Source organism: Oratosquilla oratoria, chromosome 21 (genome assembly GCF_046742065.1).
Source record: "Oratosquilla oratoria isolate Oo_2021 chromosome 21, ASM4674206v1, whole genome shotgun sequence".
Classification (NCBI taxonomy): Eukaryota; Metazoa; Arthropoda; class Malacostraca; order Stomatopoda; family Squillidae; genus Oratosquilla; species Oratosquilla oratoria.
This window is the reverse complement of record NC_134797.1, coordinates 34,534,049-34,555,552: the sequence shown is the minus strand read 5'-3', so window position 1 is coordinate 34,555,552 and position 21,504 is coordinate 34,534,049. Positions and strand designations below refer to the sequence as shown.

At 38.0% G+C, this 21,504-nt stretch overlaps 1 protein-coding gene across 2 annotated transcripts in view; it reads left to right on the top strand.

Moving 5' to 3' along the window:
• LOC143036848 (toll-like receptor 4) overlaps positions 1-21,504 on the top strand; it is a 39,367-nt gene that overhangs the window by 13,293 nt on the left and 4,570 nt on the right. For both annotated transcript variants that reach the window (XM_076204695.1, XM_076204694.1), the window contains exons 2-5: positions 15,452-15,730; positions 16,500-16,644; positions 17,825-18,015; positions 18,601-18,789. In XM_076204695.1, coding sequence (XP_076060810.1) covers positions 15,483-15,730; positions 16,500-16,644; positions 17,825-18,015; positions 18,601-18,789 — 773 coding nt within the window. In that variant the 5' untranslated portion in view covers positions 15,452-15,482. The remainder of the gene's footprint in view (positions 1-15,451; positions 15,731-16,499; positions 16,645-17,824; positions 18,016-18,600; positions 18,790-21,504) is intronic.

The window sequence follows — 21,504 nt, the reverse complement described above, 5'->3', positions numbered from 1 at the left end:
GGAACTCCACTGGAAACACTAACCTTTTGGATTTTACACAGTTTATGGTGACTTGACGTTTTCTGTCACAGAGCCATACTTTAATCCAGTGGTACCCGTGAGTCCCGACCCAAAGTTAGGTCGTCAAGCTATTTGAATGGGTCGCCAAGGATTAAATATACCTATTGATAATATTATATGTGATAATACCGTATTAGAACAACTAAATCGTTAACGTCTAAGAACAACATTATGGAGACATAATTGATATGAGAAATCTTCTCACCATCTACAATTATTTTGAAATTTAAAATAAAATGTTTACGAAGGTATGGGTCGTTATGGTCAATAGTGACACGATTTTGGGTCGCTGCATTTAAAAGTTAAGAACTATCTCTCTAATTCGTTCAAACACTTTTCCTCCTATGCCATGGGCTTTTACTTTATTTAGCAGCAACGCGCTCCATGGCGTATACCCCAATTGATGATGATGAATATTTTATTTGTTACCGTGGCATTCCCTTGGAAAGTGTGTGTGTGTGTGTGTGTGTGTGTGTATTCACTTGGTCTTTGGATCACGTGTTGGACTCGTGATCGACAGCTATTTCCCTCCTGGAAGAGAGCTCAGAGCTCGTAGGTCCGATCTATGGGTAATGCTATGACCTTGCACACACACACACACCCCCAACTCCCCGCCCACGAGAGTTGGAGTAACACCCCTCAGCGCTGCGATACTGATATTATTTCAGCCCCGGGCGAGGATCGAACCCGGACCTCCGTAGTGGCAAGCCAGAGCTCTAACCACAGCGCCATGAGAGGTGTGTGTGTGTGTGTGTGTGTGTGTGTGTGTGTGTGTGTGTGTGTGTGTGTGTGTGTGTGTGTGTGTGTGTGTGTGTGTGTGTGTGTGTGTGTGTGTGTGAGTGTGTGTGTGAGCACGCATGATCAAATGCCACACGTCCGATTTAGACTCTTGACACTCGAGTATATTTTGACAGATGCCCTGTTCTTTGGTTGTATCAAAGTGGACACCGGTCAACAACAGGATTAAGCAACAAACCTCACTTCGTAATCGTATTCTTCGTTAAACCCCTTTCCTCTTCCTCCTCCTCCTCCTCCGCTATCTCCTCCTCCTCCCCCTCCGCCACCTCCTCCTCCCCCGCAAGTCAGGTCACTTGAAGGTGAGAATATATCTGTGACCTTTCCAGTGACCTGATTCCATGGGGGAGGTAGGCTACTTTCCACATCCCATTTCCCCCCCTTCCTCCCTCCCTTCCATCTTCCTCTTTTCCCTTATTTCTCTCTTTTCTTTCTCCTCTCTTCTCTCTCCTTCCTTCTCTTCTCTCCTCTCCCTATCACTCTATTCCTCTTCTGTTCTTACCTTTCTTTCCTCGTCCCTATTTCCCTTTAGCCTTCCTCTTCCTCCCCCTCCTCTCTTCTAATGCCTTCCTTCTCCTCTTCTCCACTTACCCTCACCTTCTTTCCTCAACCCTCATTCCTGTTATCTAAAAGAACATAATAATAAAAAAAAAAAAAATAATAATAATAATAATAAATGAAGTAAATAAAAAATATAAATAAATAAATTAGAAAAACTAAACAAATACAAAAATGATAAAGAAAAAAAAATTTGCTGATAATTTTTAACGTTTATTTACTTTCTCCGTTCCACTAATCTCCTCAAAATGTCTCCTCGAGCATCTCCATGACTCCACGTCTACGGTGTGGTATCTCCAAGGACGGGGGAACTGGTTGCTGCCAATAAAATACGAATATTCGATCCTTTTCCACCAAGCGGGTCGATTGCGTCACGTCAATTCACGTCACAAATGCCCGAGATAACGCAACGTGTGATGTGTGGAAATGTCCAAGATGAATAAACGAGAGTGCGAGAAATAAACACATAAATATAGAAAAAACTATTACAATGAATAATAAGATTATAAAATATAGTGTTTTTATTATATGTAGTTTATCAACGCTTCTCTGTGATGTGAAATATTACGTTCATTATATAATAACCTCAATCACAAAAATGCCTTACCTGACATAACCTAACCTAAACAAAATAGCACACACACATATATACACACACCAAGGGCTATTTTACCATGGAGGTAACCACGTCAGAATGCACGCCCCCACGCCCATCCACCACCCTTTCCTCTCTCCCATCTTAGCTCCTCGTGGATGACGGGTCATCCCTGCATCCCACCCACTGTATCCATCTCAAACAGATTTAAACTCTTCCTCTCTGTCTCTCTTAAATTCTACGTTTCTGCCCCATATAAATCGACGGCACAATCACCCCTTTATATATTTGCATACATCCCCTAATGCCTATTTCTCATGACACTTTTTGATCCCCCAAGGTATTTATTTGCTTCTCTCTGTCTACAAATTACATCTACCTCCACTCCTCCCTTTCCTGCCAAATGCGACCCGAAATACCGAAAACTACCCACTTTTTCCAGCCTCTCTCTTATAAGACTTACTCCCAACTCGCTGCCATCCTCTCCCCTTGTACATCTCATCATCTTACCTTCACCCATATTTACCTTCAACTTTCTCCTATCCCATACGTTCCCAAACTCCGTCACTAACTTCCTTAAGGGGACCCCCCGCCCCCAGATTTAAGAAAAATTCGATTTTTTTTTTTATTGCATAAATACATAGTAGGGATCTTGCTCTAGATGCTGGTAAAGTGTTTTTATCGTACCGCCATTTTTAAAGGGTTTAAAGGGCCTACCCTCCCTCCCCCCGGCAGCCACATGCTGCGCACGACCATTGTTTACATACGTTTTGACCATATTTTACTCTATTTTTTTGCGTTTGATGCACTCATAAAGTTTTCTCTTACGTCCGGCATGCACGTGAGTATGTGGTGTGAGGAAGCTCAGCCTGCACGACTGGCAGTGGCCTGAGCCTTACAAAGTAAAGGACATGTACACGTTAGCTTGCCACATTCACTAATTTGCCGTGTGAAATTCGCATCTATTTTTCAGTGAAGAGATATTTGAAGATATTAGCCATGCACACACAAAAGGCACACTTGCAGAAGATAAGAACGTCTACATTAGCAACTCAAGGGGAGAAAGAAAGAACCCCAGCATCAACTTTGTTATCACCACCTCCGCCACCACCACTAGTACTCCCTCCAGCAGCTCTCTCCCATCCATCTACATCCACATCCTCAGCACCTGATCCTCTGTCCTCTACACCTATATCAGACAAGTTGTCTCTACGCAAACAACTGTTTGCTAACAAGTGGCTACAAGGATGCCTCCTTGTTGCAACACCTTGGGTTTAGAGTCTCAAACCTCACAGTGATGTCCCTGATGCAGCAAGAGCCTGTTCCAACACCAGAAAGGAAACCCAAGAAAAGAAAGAGAGCTGAATCCCAGCAATCAGACTACCTTGCTGGGTCATTCTAGACCAAGAACTCAAACTTTGCGACAAAGAGTGAGGTGGCGGCTTATGAGACCCTCACTTTGAGTGAATAATATCCTACACTGTAGGAGGGTACAAAGTGCCTGAGTTACTTGAAAGATGCAAAATCATCATGAAAATACAATGGAACCTGTTTTCAATGGGTCTTAGGAGGTCCAATGTAAAATTTAGTCAAACTAAGGAAAAAAAAAAACTTTAACACTCATTTCTGAAAAACTTAAGTTTTTGACACTCAAAGTCTATCTCCTCCCTCAATTTTCAACCGATTTTTGCATATGAGGTCTCTATTAATAGCTAGATAAATGACAAAAAATGAAATAGAGTTTTTTTGCATATGTTAAATAAATATTTTTAATAACGTGTCAAAGTCAAAATTTTGCGTTTTTTTCGATAATTTTTTTTATATTTTTTTTCCTCGGCGTTAAACAAAGATATTAAAAAAAGCTTTCTATTTTGTTTTTTTATATATGTAGAAGATTCTTTTGCTGTAAAATGAAAGACATCGAATAAAAATTGTAAGAGGAGATAGGATTTGAAAGAAGCCCAAAAATATGGTATTTTTTAGTTTTTTTATTAAAAAATAAAAAACTACTCGTCAGATCTGAATAAAACTCATGCTGTGAAGGTTTTCTCAGACCTAGATATCACACAGAAAAAATCAGCAAGATCCTTCAGAAAAAAACATTTTGGGCGGGGGGTCCCCTTAACCCCCTCACCTCTGAATCTGTCACAAGCGCAGCGTCGTCAGTAAACAACAACTGCTTCACCTCCCACTGTTCTCCGTTTTCTTTAACCATCTCCAGTCCTATCTACCTTCCGTGCCACCCCATCCATGTATAGAGGTGTAGATGGTTTTTGGGTTTTTATGGATTTGGAAAAGGCTTATGATAGGGTAGACAGGAAGGCACTTTGGGAGGTTTTGCAGATATTTGGGATTATAGGAAAGCTGTTATGGGCAGTCAAGAGTTTTTATGAGAGTAGTAGAGCCTGTGTTAGAATTGGAAATGGAGAGATCCAGAGGTTTGAGGTAAGGTGGGGCTGCATCAGGGACGTGCCATGTCACCATGACTGTTCAATGTGTATGTGTGTGTATATTATATTATATATATATATATATACATATATATATATATATATATATATATATATATATATGCTAATAAGAACACGGGTACGTGTGTTCACTTATGCAAAGTAGACCACTTGGAAAAAAGAAACTAACGAAGCAGAGCGCTTTCGTATATTACATCTTGTTGCACTGAAGATGGAATACACGAAAGCGCTCTGCTTCGTTAGTATTTTTCCAAGTGGCCTACTTTGCACATATATATATATATATATATATATATCAGGGTTTTTGTCCTATTTCGTATTTTAATTTAGGGGATTTATACTAGGGTGGGGGCTGTCCTCGGGGGGATTTTGTCTGAACCCCGTCCAAGACGCCTCCCTGGGGATTACGACCAGACTCCCCATAGGAGGACGAGAAAAGTCAACAAAGGCACACACTTTGATAACATTTTATTCTGGCTAACACCAGATGATTTCAATCAGCTGGGGGGAGCCTTCGTGGCGACAGTGTCGTAATAATACATTTTTTTCTTAAAGGAAGTCATACTTAACACATGCAGAATGATCCACCTCTCCCCTAGAATTCTAGATTCCTATATAGTTACACAATAAGTTAAAGAAAAACTATCAATGCAGATGCGTTCTAATGAACAGAAGTAAATGTTCAGTGACATGATGTTCTTCGAAAATGTGATGAACGCTGGTGATGAACAATCTTAGCTACGAAAGAGGTTCACACTAAAGAGCCTTATGTTCTTGTGAACAAAACGGTAATTCTTGTTCATTTGAACAGCCTGACGTAGCAGAGGAGGAGGAGGAGCTAAAAAGAGAAAATGGGAAGAGGGAAGTGGAGAGGAGAGAATGGAGATGGGATGATTAAAATTGAAAATATGAAGACAACGAGGGAGGAGGAGGAGGGAGTGGTGGGGAGGAAGAGAGGAGGATGAAGGAAGAGAAGTAGGAGAGAAGGAAGGGTATTTTGTCAACAATAACCAGCGCTTCTATCCCTGGGTAAAAGAGCAATAGCAGAAATTGACAAAGCAACATTCATTTCCGAGTGAAGATTTGTCTCTGATCCGAAAAATATGCTGCGTGACCGGTCCGTAGGAATGCCACTTGTATAAAACTTCTGGAGGATCAAAGGGAGGTGGAAAAGAGACGAGAGTAGAGGAATTAAACGTGGAGGTGGGAGGAAAAGGAGTGGGAAGAGAGAGGGAGTGAGGGAGGGATGGGAGTAGACTGTGCATAGAGAAAACAGATCGACTAACTAGGGTTGTCGCATGCATGAGCACACTCGCGCAAGCGCGATGGACCGCAGGGGAGGGGTGGAGGTGGGTGGGGTGGATGAGAGGGAGGTTTGGCAAGGTAGGAAATGAAGAGGATGTTGGGGATGTGAAGCAAAATAGAGACACATGGGGGCAGGACGGAAACTAAGACCGAAATATATTATCATTCATATTATCATTATCATTACTACTACTACTACTGCTACTACTACTACTATTATTATTATTATTATTATTATTATTATTATTATTATTATTATTATTACTTTTTTTAGGTTTAGGGCTGAAAAAACGCGAAATCAAATAACAAAGCGAATTTCTAGTCATATGAGATGAAATGGATTGATAAACATCATATTCCTGCTCTTTTCTGTAGCTGCGAAATTTATCTCAATGCTTGCGTACGCCAACTTCCTTAATGCTTCTGGAAATATAATAATAATAAATATATATATATACATATATATATATATATATACATATATACATATATATATTATATATATATATATACATATATATATATATATATTATATATATATATATATATACATTATCATAGTGGAGCTGGGTTGAACGCAAACTTTCGTGTATGTGTATGAACTCGAGCATACATATATATATATATATATATATAAGAAAACTTGCGCTTAACTTATAGCTCTCTTGATGGTGTATTGGTTAGTCACTCGGCACTTGTAACGTTCTCGCCGCATGGGTTCGAGTCCTTGGGCGTCCCTCGTTACAATTTCTGCATGCGCCTATATGGCTTAGAATTAAAGTGCATTGTGGTTGATAAAACATATATATATATATATATATATATATATATGTATATATATGTATATATATAAATATAAATATATATATACATATATATATATATATACATATATATATATATATATATATATATATTGATAAATTGTTTAAGACAAATGAGAGAGTGATAGGTGGGGAAGGGTAAACGAAGATGGGCTAAGAATACATTTATTGTTCTTACGTTTCGGTTATTATAACCTTCCTCAGAGAACTTGTTACAGAACATCTTGGTCACAACATTTATACCCGTAGTGGGGGAACTTGTGAAGCTTCGAGTGTCAGGTTTTTTCTAGCGCATTTATTATTAAGAGACTGGCTGCTTTAGATAGGCATATAAATCCTTCTCTGTCGTTATTATTTTCTTTGACATTTATATGTGCAGCTTCAACTGTTTTTCTCATCTTCTTTTTTAATCCTTTGTGTAAAATCTCAACTTTACTCCATGTCAAAGAAAATAATAACGACAGAGAAGGATTTATATGCCTATCTAAAGCAGCCAGTCTCTTAATAATAAATGCGCTAGAAAAAACCTGACACTCGAAGCTTCACAAGTTCCCCCACTACGGGTATAAATGTTGTGACCAAGATGTTCTGTAACAAGTTCTCTGAGGAAGGTTATAATAACCGAAACGTAAGAACAATAAATGTATTCTTAGCCCATCTTCGTTTACCCTTCCCCACCTATCACTCTCTCATACATATATATACACACATATATATATATATACATATATATATACATATATATATACATATATATATATACATATATATATATACATATATATACATATACATATATATACATATACATATATATACATATATATATAATATATATATATACATATTATATATATACATATATGTATATATACAAATATATGTATAAATATATATATATATATATATATGTATATATATATACATACATATACATATATATGTATATATATATACGTATATATATATATGCATATATACACATATATATATGGCACTAAAAACCCACTATTATATATATATATATATATATATATATATATATATATATATATATATATATATAATGTGTGTGTGTGTGTGTGTCTGTGTGTGTGACTGTTTCACCATGGTCTTGGATCATGTGTTGGACTCGTGATCGACAACTATTTCCCTCCCGGAAGAGAGCTCAGAGCTCATATATGACCGATCTATGGGTAATGCTGTGACCTTACACGCACACACACACGCCCAACTCCCCGCTCCCAAGACTTGGAGAAAGGACTCACAGTGCAGCAATACTGAAATTATTTCAGCCCTGGGGGGGATTCGAACCCGGACCTCCGTAGTGGCAGCCGGGAACTACCAACTGCGCCACGAGTTGTGTGTGTGTGTGTGTGTGTGTGTGTGTGTGTGTGTGTACGTGGTCCTCAAGTGGGTAAGTTCAGTACGTGGTCAGGACTCGAACCTACTCTGGTGCAGGGCATGGTTCACACCATAGCACACTTGTGTGTGTATTTTACCTAGTTGTATTTTGCGGGAAGAGAGCTATGCTCGTAGTGACCCGCTTTTGTATTTTTTCCGTATCCAGTTTATTCTTAAAATCATGACCATAGCACACTGTGTGTGTGTGTGTGTGTGTGTGTGTGTGTGTGTGTGTGTGTGTGTGTGTGTGTGTGTGTGTGTGTGTGTGTGTGCTAGTTAGTTAGTTACACATCGCGGGCAGGAATCCAGGAAAGAAAAAATATATAACCCAAACCATGGCGTGCAATGCACGAAACAACAACGCTGCATATCTCTGTCCACGAGTGGAGGGAGGGGGAGAGAGGAAGTGAGAGGTGATGTCGGGGCATCCATCGGTCACGGTGAGCAGATATTTGGCGGAGTTGTGAGTCAGAGAGCAGGGGCGGGGCTGATGAGTCAGGAAGGGGCGGGATTGTGAATGAAATAAACTGGGAGTTAACAGGGATGAGCTATAATTTGTTGAGATGGTGGAGGAGGGGACGAAAACTGGAATTGCAACCCCGTTGCTTGAGCGAAATTTCCCTCGTTTGAATCAAATCGCCGGCCTGGCGACGGTTTGAACGAAACGAAACGAAACTCAGCGAATGTTTATGAATCAGTCAACATGGTGATGCCGCACAAGGCTTATGCTTACGTTCTCCTGCCTGAACGAAGTCTCAATGGACCGACACCCCTCAGCCGTGTAAAGTTGTCTGTCCTGACCCAGAACACGCCATAAAATATGTCACCGATGTGAAGGGGTTAATGACGAGATTATTATTGAGTCACATGAAGAATTGTCACCTCAGAACGCCCACTTTAAGAATCGTCACCCTATAAGATCCCACCTGAAGATTTGTCACCCCAATACGCCGAATATCATCAATGGAATGAAGATTAGGTTAGGTTAGGTTGAATGAGTTATGCTTATTGTCATCAACTTATACAATCACTAGTGACTGATATCCTTTAAATAATGAACCCCGGCCATGGCGATCCGAGACTCGAGCTCGGGGCCCCAAGTGACCCGTCCGTCAGTTGCCAATGTGCCACAAAGGGTATGAAAGGATTTGAACCTGCTACAAATTGGATGCGAAGGACCGGAGCAAGGCGAATAAAAGCTTTCTTCGAATGTTACCATGTCGGCTGATGGGATTGGGTGTGTGTATATATACATATATATATGTATATATATGTATATATATATATATATATTCTTTTTTGTTGACAGACGAGATTAAATAATATTGCTGTTTCTGCATTGTTTATCTTTTTGTTAAGAACTTCAGTCCAACACCGTAAATTAGCAAGAGAAATTGAAGTTCTTAACAAAAAGATAAACAAAGCAGAAACAGCAATATTATTCTCGTCTGTCAACAAGAAAACATTCTTCCTGGATACACTAATATATATATATATATATATATATATATATATATATATATATATATATATATATATATATATATTATATATTATATTATATATATACATATATATTATAATATATATATAAATAATATATATATATATATATATATATATATATACATACATATAAATAAAGTCTCCCACTGGGATTCGAACCTTTGCCTGAGCAGGAGAGATTATTAATTCCATATGTCATAGTGACAATATTATGTGTGTGTGTGTGTGTAAATATATATATATATATATATATATATATATATATATATATATATATATATTATATATATAATCAACCCTCGATTAATTATGCAATTGCATATCGTGTTACGAAAATTTGTATTGGAATTAAACTAAGTAATATAATACATAATTAATCACAATTATGAAGTTACCATTTGAGAGCATACGGAGACAGATTTAGGCAGATGTTATCGGAGTTTCTATTAATGTCATTGAAGCGAGTTATTCAACAACGCGATCCTACATTCATTTCTTTTTTATGGATGCCCATGTTGTCTATGACTTGTTTTGTGATATGCTGTTTTGACATAAAGCAAAAACTCAAACATACATTATATACATATATATGTGTATATATATATATATATATATATATTATATATATATATATATATATATATTCATCTACACTGAATGGTTCACAGAGATCAATTGATATCTTTATTCAACCACAAACAACTTTTAATTCCATGCCATCGCAATCGAGACTGAAGAATCGCTCGATGGAGACATTTTGTTGGAAATTGAAACGTGGACGAGCCGAGGATTTGAACCCAGCTAACCCGTAACAAAGTTACAGTGACTTAAACCAATGCGTTTCAATTTCCAACAAAATGTCTCCATCGAGCGATTCTTCAGTCTCGACTGCGATGGCATGGAAGTAAAAGTTGTTTGTGGTTGAATAAATATATATATACATACCAAGGGCTTTACAAGGGAAGTACCCAAAGTTGAAGACATAATCCACTCCTACCCATTTCATCCCTACAGACTCAACTCCCATTCACCATCCCTCCCTCCCTCCTCTCGTCCACAGCCCTGGATCAGAATAAGTAAATAAAAATAATGAAATGATAGAAGAAAAACAAATAAAAATAGTATTACTGTTGACCAACATTTAATATCTTTATTACCATACATATTACTTATTGACATCATATTTAACCTGTGCCCCATTTTCCTTTATCGGTTTGTTTACCACAGGAGGTAACACATACGAACCTGCAAGAAACTGATCATGAACTGAAATTGGAGATTTTTTATTCAATAATTTAAGAATGATCAAGTTCTATTATCAAAATTCACTTAATATTTTTCATTATTTTAGCAGGTTAAAATAACGAAAATCTTTAATGGAAATTTATTCTAATGCCTTCACATAAACACACAATCGATTTTATTATTATTATTATTATTATCATTATTATTATTATTATCAAGTACTGATGTAATCAAGAGTCAACAAACGGAGCTACCTTCCTCGCAAGGGAAAATAAAATATCTTGGTAAATGTATGTATGAATTATCATTATCATTTTATTTTTTCTACTTTTTAGACATCAGTTAAACACCTACACTCTTAGGTGGTTGCTAAGAGGATGACACCATCTACTCTGGCACCCATTATCTACGAGTAGTTTACGCGTAGATAAAACCATTTGAGTAATGAGAAGAGTTTGTAACGGTAGGACTAGATTGTGTCCTAGGAAATTACTCATATACTTATGTACATATACTCATATACTTATATACATATACTCATATAAAATGACTCATATACTTATGTACTTTTACATTTTGAATCTATTTTATTTTTCCCTTTCTCTGTCACTTTTTTTAATCTGGTGTACGTTTCTAACAATATTGATAATAAAACAACATTAGCCGATTATCATAACCGATCAATCAGAGAAAAAACTGATCCCGTTAAATCGGCAAGATGATATTGCAGATTGAACGGCGAAACTTTAAACACACCCACCCATATATATATATATATATATGTATATATATATATATATATGTATATATACATATGTATATATACATATAAATCAAGTAACGTAGCTGACGTAGCAAATAAGTAAAATAAAACTTAAACTCACTCCCGGGGAAAGATAAGCTGAGATACAGAGTAAACCGTATATTTCGACCACAAGCTGTGATCCTCTTCAGCAGTTACCTTTAACATGATTTTCTTCCTAATTCACAGATAAATATTCATGTCAAATTAATGTACAAATGAATGAAATATAAGTTAATATAAGGTAGGGAATGTCGCTGATGTAAAAACAAGTAAACGAGTAACTAAACGAATTGCTCCATTAGTAGTTAAATAATTGCACAGATAAATGGATGTCAGCCTATCACTTTGTGATTTAGTCCATAAGTAAGTTATTAGAGAAATAATGTTACAAATAATATTTCGGTCACAGGTAATTAATTAAAAAGAGAAGAAATTAAAGATATTTCAGGAGGCTACGAGAAGGTCCTTAGCGAGGGCACCGTGAAGTCAAAGCGCTACTGGACAAGAATGTGGTCGATGTAAGCGTGTGACAGAGGTCCTACTAGCGAGAAGGAAAGCCACGATATGACTCCAGAGGTTCAAATAAACTCGCCATTTCACTCCCACGAAGTGTGAAGTGAGAAACCCCTGGTACGGCAAAACTCTGTCAGTTGAGAATATTTTTAGGCCAATTTTGGGTCGCCTCCTCGCCTGACCAAGACTGTCGGGTACCAACGCAAGTAGCATGCAGCGGGTCCCGGGAATCGAGCTCACGATCAGCATGTTCATGAGGTCGACACTGTATCCACTGGGCCACCGCGCGGCCCTAGGGAAGTTCAAGTGAGGGACGATTAGATTTACTCGCCCATGGAAAAAAAAAAAAAAGGATTACAAGTTACCATATTTGTTTTGAGGAGAAAAATCAAGGGATCGACAATAAGTATTCTTCTGCGTACATAAGACTTTTTTTTTCCCCCTTTTAAAGAGTTGGATTGTATGGTCGATCCGACGTAAAAAATCGTTTCCTGAAAATAGTAGTCAATACTAAGCTCCTAAAAATACTGCATAGAATATCTGAGTCTCTATTTGGACAGATTTGGCGATATTCTCTAACAATTAAGATGCTTTTCTCAAAAAAGGCCATGACAACAAATTAATGACATTGTTTAAAAGATGGAAGGAAGCACAGCTTTCTACATGGATAAGATGCGTCAATTTGTGCAACAAATTAGTATGAGAAATAATCCAGTTTAACAAATTAATTCAAGAAAAGTTTGATAAGACTGTATAGAGACAGTACCCAATGAGATCATTTCCAATGTGTGTGTGTGATTGTGTTCGTGTGTGTGTGTGAATGTGCGTTCATGTGTGTGTGTGAATGTGCGTTCATGTGTGTGTGTGTGTGTGTGTGTGAATGTGCGTTCATGTGTGTGTGTTCATGTGTGTGTGTGAATGTGCGTTCATGTGTGTGTGTGAATGTGCGTTCATGTATTCACTTGGTCTTTTTGGATCACGTATTGGACTCGTGATCGACAGCTATTTCCCTCCTGGAAGAGAGCTCAGAGCTCGTAGATCCGATCTATGGGTAATGCTATGACCTTGCACACACACACACACCCAACTCCCCGCCCACGAGAGTCAGAGTAACGACCCGAAGCGCAGCGGTACCGAAATAATTTCGGCCCTGGGCAGGATTCGAACCATGAGCTGGCCACTATTGTGGCAACTCAGTGCTCTACCAACTACGCCACCAAGACGTATACTACGTGTGTGTGTGTGTGTGAATGTGGTCGTGTGTATAAATGTGTGAATGTGTATTCGTGTGTGTGAATTTGTATTCGTGTGTGTATGTGTGTGCGTGTATTCACCTTGGTCTTTGGATCACGTGCTGGACTCGTGATCGACAGCTATTTCCCTCCCGGAAGATAGTTCAGAGCTCGTATGACCGATCTATGGGTATTGCTGTGACCTTACACGCACCCACACACACTCAACTCGAAGCGTAGCGATACTGAAATTATTTCAGCCATAGGTAGGATTCGATCCCGGACCGCTGTGGTGAAGGTCGGGGACTCAAACAACCGCGCCACCGAGTCAGGTGTTGTGTGCGAGAGAACTTTGACTTAAAGTAATTTAGAAGTACGACCGGCCACGAAAATGCCAATTGCACTATACAATGAATCTCAGGATCCTGAAATATGTTTGGACATGAAACTGAGGTTTCCCGACAAATGACGTGACTGATCATACTGACTGACAAAAACAATCACCCCAGCAAGCACTTTGCCTCTATTATGCTACATAACTTAAACTTTGTTGTCATGGTGACCGAAGAAGACAGTGTCATTTCTGTAGTACACAGTTTGTTGTAGCATTTACAGTTCATTCTGTGCCCTAGCCTATAGTTCATTAAAGAAAAGAAAATAATGTCAAGAAGAAAAAGAATTAGAAAACCACGATCGTGGGGAAGACAGTGTGTAAACGGGAGAGGCAAGAATGTGTGCAGTAGCATACTACAAAGAACCGCGCCGACAGGATAGACTTTAGTTTTTGAGTATCATCGTTTCTATGTTATGTCTTCTTGTGATAGAATTAATATTTTGCGTTCCACAAAACAATGTCATAAAACTTTCTTTTCTCCACAAATTGAAAAAGGTATTCTGAAATTAAATGGTCTTCCGCACACGCTTTGTTTGATTTGTTTTTCTCAGTTCAATTAATTATTCATAAGGCTAGTAAGACTAATGAACTACAATAATGCATGTGAAAGTATTACTTCATAAAAATGTTTGTACATGATATGAAATGCATGATTATCTACCCAGAGCCGGCGGGCAAATAACTTATTCCACCCAACCGTAGAAGCGTTAGCAGACAGAGGAGGCGGGGCTTAAGTGACAGGAGGACGTGACCAGACTGCAAAGAACAATTTAATTACACACGTCTGAGATTGATTTAACTTAAGTAGATAATCACTTCACCAGTAATGCTTTGGGTAGTCGAAATATTCTTTGAAAGTCTGGTCACTGTGACGTAGTTGTCAGCCTTCATGGCCCAATGCAAGACTCCAAGCTATCCTCTGGGGGACGATACAGACTATATCTTATCAAGATGAATTAAATCAGCATTTGAACTAAGTGAAGATTAATTAGAAAGTAAATGAATAATTAATAAATTAAAGTAAATACAGAGTGCTTACATTAATGAACATATAAAAGGAAATAATGACAGTGTTAATACAATGAGACTGGAAACCTACAAACATCAGTATAGAAAATAAACACCAAGTTCATGTAAACTGTTTATGGTGAATTATTTTTATGGCCATACTAGGGTACTGACTGCATGGTTACCAGCAGTCAATACTGTAAGGACTGTTCAGGCACCCCTATTAACTAGAACACTTCATTCATCTATGTTAGAGTGAGAGTAAAATCTGTACTCATAATAGAATCATTATTATCATTAATATTTCTGTTCGTATTTATTTTCACAATTGTTGTCCCTACTTTCTCTTGCCCCAATCGACACTATTCTTTACCACTTTTGAGAGTTCACCTGTCTTTTCTGATTTTTCTGTGATGCTTCTTACCTCAACAGTTAATTATGATTTTATACTGACTGATCAATTATCTGTTACTCCCTGGCAGATGGGCAGTTTGCAAACAGAATGGTCCTTTCTGCCATTCTGTCTGGGTGTCCTATACACCAGCTGATTATTAGAAGTTCTGTAGGATTCAAAGTTTTATTACCCATATACTATTACATACACAGATCATGTGTAAACTTACACCTTTATTAGATTAAGGAACTCTTCCCTGATAAAGCTGAGACATGCTAATCTAAGTTAAGGAACACTACACTTATCCTATCTGCCATTCATTCCTCCCTTTACTCCTACAGGGGCACTAGCCTGCACCCCCAATCCCTGACCATGTTCGACAGATGCCTCTTCTGGATGATTGTGCCCTACACCCTACTGATTGTTGTACTCTTTGGAACCATTCCAAGGGTACAGGCATCAGAGTTTGAAAAATGCCCACCAGAACTCTCAAGGTGCATATGTGGCATGGGTTATTACCCCCCCAATGCTATCAGAAGTATTGCCCAGAAGCGGTACATTGTAAATTGCACAGATTTGGGCCTCACTTCTGCTGCAGGACTCAAGGCCCTCCCAGCAAGGTAAGTTCATGAAAATAGTAAAAACAATTGTTGCCTTGAGCTTCACTGACTGGAAATCTGCAGTCCCATGGTGATTGGCAGTGGTCCTCAGGCTCTCCCATAGATCTCTCTGGGAAGAAACTTTGGACTGGATGCCTGTTGTATTAGTGTGGGACTGTTTCTATGTCACTGGGTGAAAGTGTATGTGAAATGGAGCAGTTGCTGGTTATGTGAGAATGTGGAGGAAATACAGTTAAATTCAACAGAGAAAGATCTTGGGTCCAGTCCAGAGATTAGTGCCACCCCCGTAGAGCTACACCCTCGAGATGGAAATGAGGGGGTAGACAGAGTTTGAAAATGAGCTACAGGGATAAGACTCTTCCAGTTGTTCATTTTGTAGGAGTGCCACCAGCAGATACCCATATTTTTTTTTTTTTTTTTCATGAAGGAGCCCTTAATATTCTACACCCTCCCCTGGGGTACAGGATGTTAAGAGTAAAGATGAGGTATGAGATATGTTGAGCAAGGATGGAGTAGATAAAAAAAACATAGGAATGTATTGAGAAGAGATTTAATAAAATGCTTTAAAACTCGTTCAAATATTACTATTGTTTGTGTATGGTTAGATTCCTCATTTAAATTTTTTTTTTTGCATGTTATACTATATTCTTTCTTGATTTATATAGGTAGCTATATTAATTCTAAAACATACCTTAGTGAGGACTTATGATCTGTTACTACTTGTTATTTATGTGTTCCCTTTTATACCTTAATTGTATTGACCTTGCAGGACTGAGGTGTTGATCTTCACAGGCAACATAATCCCATCCCTGCCTTTCAACATCATTGGAAACTTCAGCACTTTTCCACATCTTGAGGTTGTGGATTTATCCAACAATCACATATCATATGTGCCAGGAAAGACTTTCCATAAGGTATGATGATGGGGTCTCACCTTCAGTTCTCTCATCATTGTTTGGGATGAGCACTGATTTCTCTGAAGGGAGGCATTATCATCCTATTTTGTCTTAGTAGTAGTTCTAATTTCCTTACAAATGTCTGAATGCTCTTAGCAGCTGTTCTGTAGTTGCTGTCCTGGGATATTATCATTAGGTCATCAACAACATATGCCAGCACTTTAGTGTTATACTCTGGGTTTGGGATGGGGAGATCACTTGTGAAGAGACTGAATAGTGCATATGAGAGTACTTCTTGGTAGAATTCATTGTACATTCTTTTGATTCCAGATAGTTGTTTTAGGATACTCTGCACTCAGGGATGCCAGTGGCCTTTGTCTCTGGAATCACAAAATTTCTGTGAAATCCCTTGTGACGGAGGTCCAGGGCCCTGGAAGCTCAGGGGTTATATATTCTTTCTGCTGCAATTTAAATCTCATTGTGGCCCATTTCTGACAAATGTATTAACAACTTTTGCAATGAATATTTTGAATCAAAAGTGACATTACTAAATTACTGTAGTAATATTACAGAATATATCAAATAGATGTATTCAGGAGTGAGGCAAGGGTGGATCCCTACCCCAACACTTTTGAGCAGCTGGGTAAAGGGCTGAACTCTCAGTCACTGGCATTGTGGAACATCCACTGGTAACACTGTCACTGACCTTGTTTTTGACAATGATACTCTTTAGGATTTGTTGGAGGTCCTTGTTACAGTCCACAAGTCAATACAGACGTCATGTATGATTTTCCATGTTATTTGTGTTTGGAGGGAAGGTGACCACATTGATATAACAGGGAAAGTTGTTTGTTGTGTATGTTGCAGAGGTTATCTGGTGGGGTAATCACTGGAATTTGATATGTTTATGTTGGGGAGTTATTCTAATATTTTGTGTCCTCTTCGATCTGCTGTTTGTGCAATTAGCTGGATGGGGTGGTGTGTACTCATGTCAAGATCTTGCCAGAAGATGGTTCATGACTTGAGTGGTTGGAATTGAGGATGTAACCCTGAAGGGCTGTGATGGGTGATATATTAATATTTGTGATGTCAACAAAAAGAAAAGAAGGACATTAAGAACTGATTTTCTAGTAAAACTCATCTTTATAAATATATTAGCAAATTTATCATGATTAATGAACCAAATGATGTGTTACAGGTCTCCAATGTGAAGATGCTTATTCTGAATCACAATCACCTGGACATTGTGGATAGTGCTTCACATCCTCGGGTCTTCAGCAACTTTGACAACTTAGTTAGTCTTCACCTTACCAATGCCTTTAGTGAAGACAGGAACTCTTCTGATTATCTCTTCAGCCTTGATGATATCTTCTACGAGAGTGATCTTTTGTAGGTTCCTTTCTCATTAGTTTCATTTAGCTGATCTCTTTTACATGAGTGCTTCTTTTGATGATACATTTAACAGCAGTTTGTCTTTAAGGAATCCTGTTATGGGACTAGGTAAATCAATCTCTCTTGCAGGAGACCTATGGCTCCCAGGTAGTTGGCAACAGCCATTGAAATGGCTACAAGTTATTCATGAAAGATATATTGTGTTATTATCTATGTATGGCTAGAGTAGGCCAATGTAAGGTGAAGTGCTTAGCATCTTATGTGTTGTGAATGCATCTGGGGCAATTGGCATTTATAGCTAGGCTTATTCTGTGCTGTCATGGGAAGAATTTCCCTGTAGGGCTGATGTGCTGTATTTACCTAGTTGTATTTTACGGGGAAGGGGAGCTATGCTCATGGTGTCATGTCTCCATATCTCGTTTTATCTAGACTGTTTTTAAATTCGTGTATCGTTTTTGCACACACCATATTCTCATCTAATCTGTTCCAAATGTCTATTATCCTGTGGGGAGAGCTGTTCTTTTTCAGGTCTCTTCTATAATTGTCTTTCTTGCTCACTTAATTACTTATTCTCTCCTTCAGGCACCTTCAGAAGCTGCACCTAGAGCAGAATGAGATTTGGACAATAGGAGAGGATCCAAAGATCTTTTGCCAGCTCTCTTCCCTTGAACATCTCTACTTGGGTGACAACCGACTGACAGACATTGACTTCAACTTTGACTGCATTCCTAAACTCAGCTATATTGACATAGAGAGGAACAACATAAGGAGGTATGTAATCAAGATATCTCTTCTTAGAATTCAAAAGAAAAAAATAAATGAAAAACAAAGGAGTAACTAGTACAAGTAGTTATCAACTTACAATCAATGCTACTTAATACCACATTGGTTGTCATTATTCATGCAGTAGGCAGTATAATATTGTGTGAAAAAGTGTTTGAATTTGGTCTATTTGGCAAGTGAGGCAACACATATGCCTATTCACACATACAAATATCTCTTACATAGTCTTAATTTCTACTCATGGATTTTTATCTCTAACATTTAGAATAACAAAAATTAGGAAGTGTATTACTTCTGCTTTCTAGTGGTAGAAGTAGACCATTTTTATTTGAGTGTTGGATGTTTCTTTGATTTATGGTTATCTGGGATGAGCAAAATTGCTAATGAATTCTGAAAGGATGCTGCCATCCTGCTTTGTCTCACTCACAGTTCAAGTTTATCTGGTCATGTTTGAATGTTTTGGGAGCTGTTTTGTAGTTGCTGTGCTTGACTATAATTATTAAGTCTGCATAGGTGAGAGTTTTGAAGCTCTGAATTTGGAGAAGTCATTTGTAAAAAGGTTACAGTACTGGTGATAGTGTTGCTCCTTGGAAGACACCATTGTACAATCTTTTGGTCCCTGATACATGATTGGTCAGGAATACTTTGTATTCTGCCAGCTAAGAAATTTATTAGCAATTTCCTATTATTTTTGTAGACATCTGTCTCTAAGATCTTTTTGATGGGTATGTCTAGTCACTTGTTTATATCTATTGCCACTGTTACTGTTCTTTCTAGTGTTGTTTTCATATTAGAGTCCTCTAACACTTGTTGACTGATGTAGTGGCTCTCTTTGAATATACATTAATTTAGGGAGGTGCGCATTTGTGTTTTGATTTAAGTGCCACTGTATCACTATGAGGCACATGTATTTCAAGGGTTCATTAACATCTGGCTCCTTTATATCAGATCTATACTTACTGGAGTCTCTTTTCTTGCTCATATCAAGTCTCTTATCCATTGGGTTATTATGTTTTTCATTGGAATGTTTAATAAAATTATTGTAAGATTTTTCATTACCAGTCACTTCCCAATCCTCTCAATTTATCTACTTACAATTTAAGTCCTCTATTAGGATTATAGTATCACTTTGTTCAATAATTTTCTTTGAGAGGAGAGATATCTTTATGAACAACATTTGGTAATCTTCATCATTCCATACCTTTGTTCTGGGTGGTACCTAAGCTACAATGAAGTCTCTTTTGTCTTTTCTTTTTATAACAGTTCTCGGGTATGTTGCTTTAGCCTTTCCTTTGCTCAGAATTACTTCATCTAATTTAGGGGTGGTTTTAGTGCATTCTTGATGGCTTGTTTTATGTTGTCAGTAGGATGTGTTTGCTTTTCTTGGCTGCTGGGAACCATGGTGTGGAGGCAGAGTCAAATATGGTTCTTGAGACATCTGTAATAACCAACCACCAGCATCCCACATGTCCATACAAAAACACATACACACTCAAATAACAAAACAGGCACTCCACAACATATTCCAAATTCTGTACATCACTAGGATCTCCCCAGACACCTAGTTTTGAGATTACTCCCAAGATGAGTAAAATCCACAATAGCATGATTATACTTGGGTAACCATCCCACAATAAAACAGTAACAACACAGAATTGGCCTGCCTACATACTCCAAGTGACTCAGATGCAGCCAGCACACAGAATACATTTACCATCTCATTTTACATTATCCTACACTCACCCAATCCCAAAAATAAAAATTCTCCCCTCCCCTCTCTCTCTCTGAGTGATTTGTTTTCCAAACCAGTGACCATGGCTTGTTATCTGGAGGCCTGGATCTCATGCAGGAGAGATCTAGGGCAATGAATTGTTATAATTAACAGGTTTTGCTGTGGTTAATATCAGGGCTGTGGAGTCGGAGTCGGAGTTGTGGAGTCGGAGTCGTGGAGTTGGAAGCAATTACAGTCACTGGAGTCGGAGTCGGAAGCAATTACAGTGTCACTGGAATCGGAGTTGGAGTCGGTAAAAATATACTGACTCCGACTCCAGTTAAATTTACACTTTATAATGCCTTCGTTTAGTCTGTAGAGTTATGCAGTGCACACTCCTTATGAGTAGATTATATATATATATATATATATATATATATATTATAAAATGTAATAAATCTCATCGTCTTGTTTTCGTGGTCATTCCACTAAACCCCTAAAACGTCCTTGTGCAACGCTGGCTTTCAAATTTATACATAGAGCGATAAACATCCAAAGTATTACTTGAATAAATTAAACACCTCCATTTTACACCTTCTGTTGACACACAGTCATGGGAGCTGTAATATTCCTGTCAAGTTCCATATGTGTCTTTTCCATCACTCCATCAGTTTGGTGGTTTCTCCCACTGCTGTGTTGCCAAACAGTAGGATAATTATGATTTAAACTGTAGACTAACGCAATAATACTATCTCTTCTCTCCTTTCCCTTTCTTTGTCCCCTCTATACTTTTTAAAGTTGAATTATTGAAAGAAGGATATTTTAAGTTGAAAAAAAAGTTTCACGTTTCAAATATGTTCAGCTGTATCTTGTATTGTACTCGTATCAATAAGATTGGTTCCAGAACCAGAGTAATGCCCATCGCAATAATTGCACAGCAGTACCAGTATGTAGTTAAATCAGGAGGTACATTATAGAATCTTTATTTTACT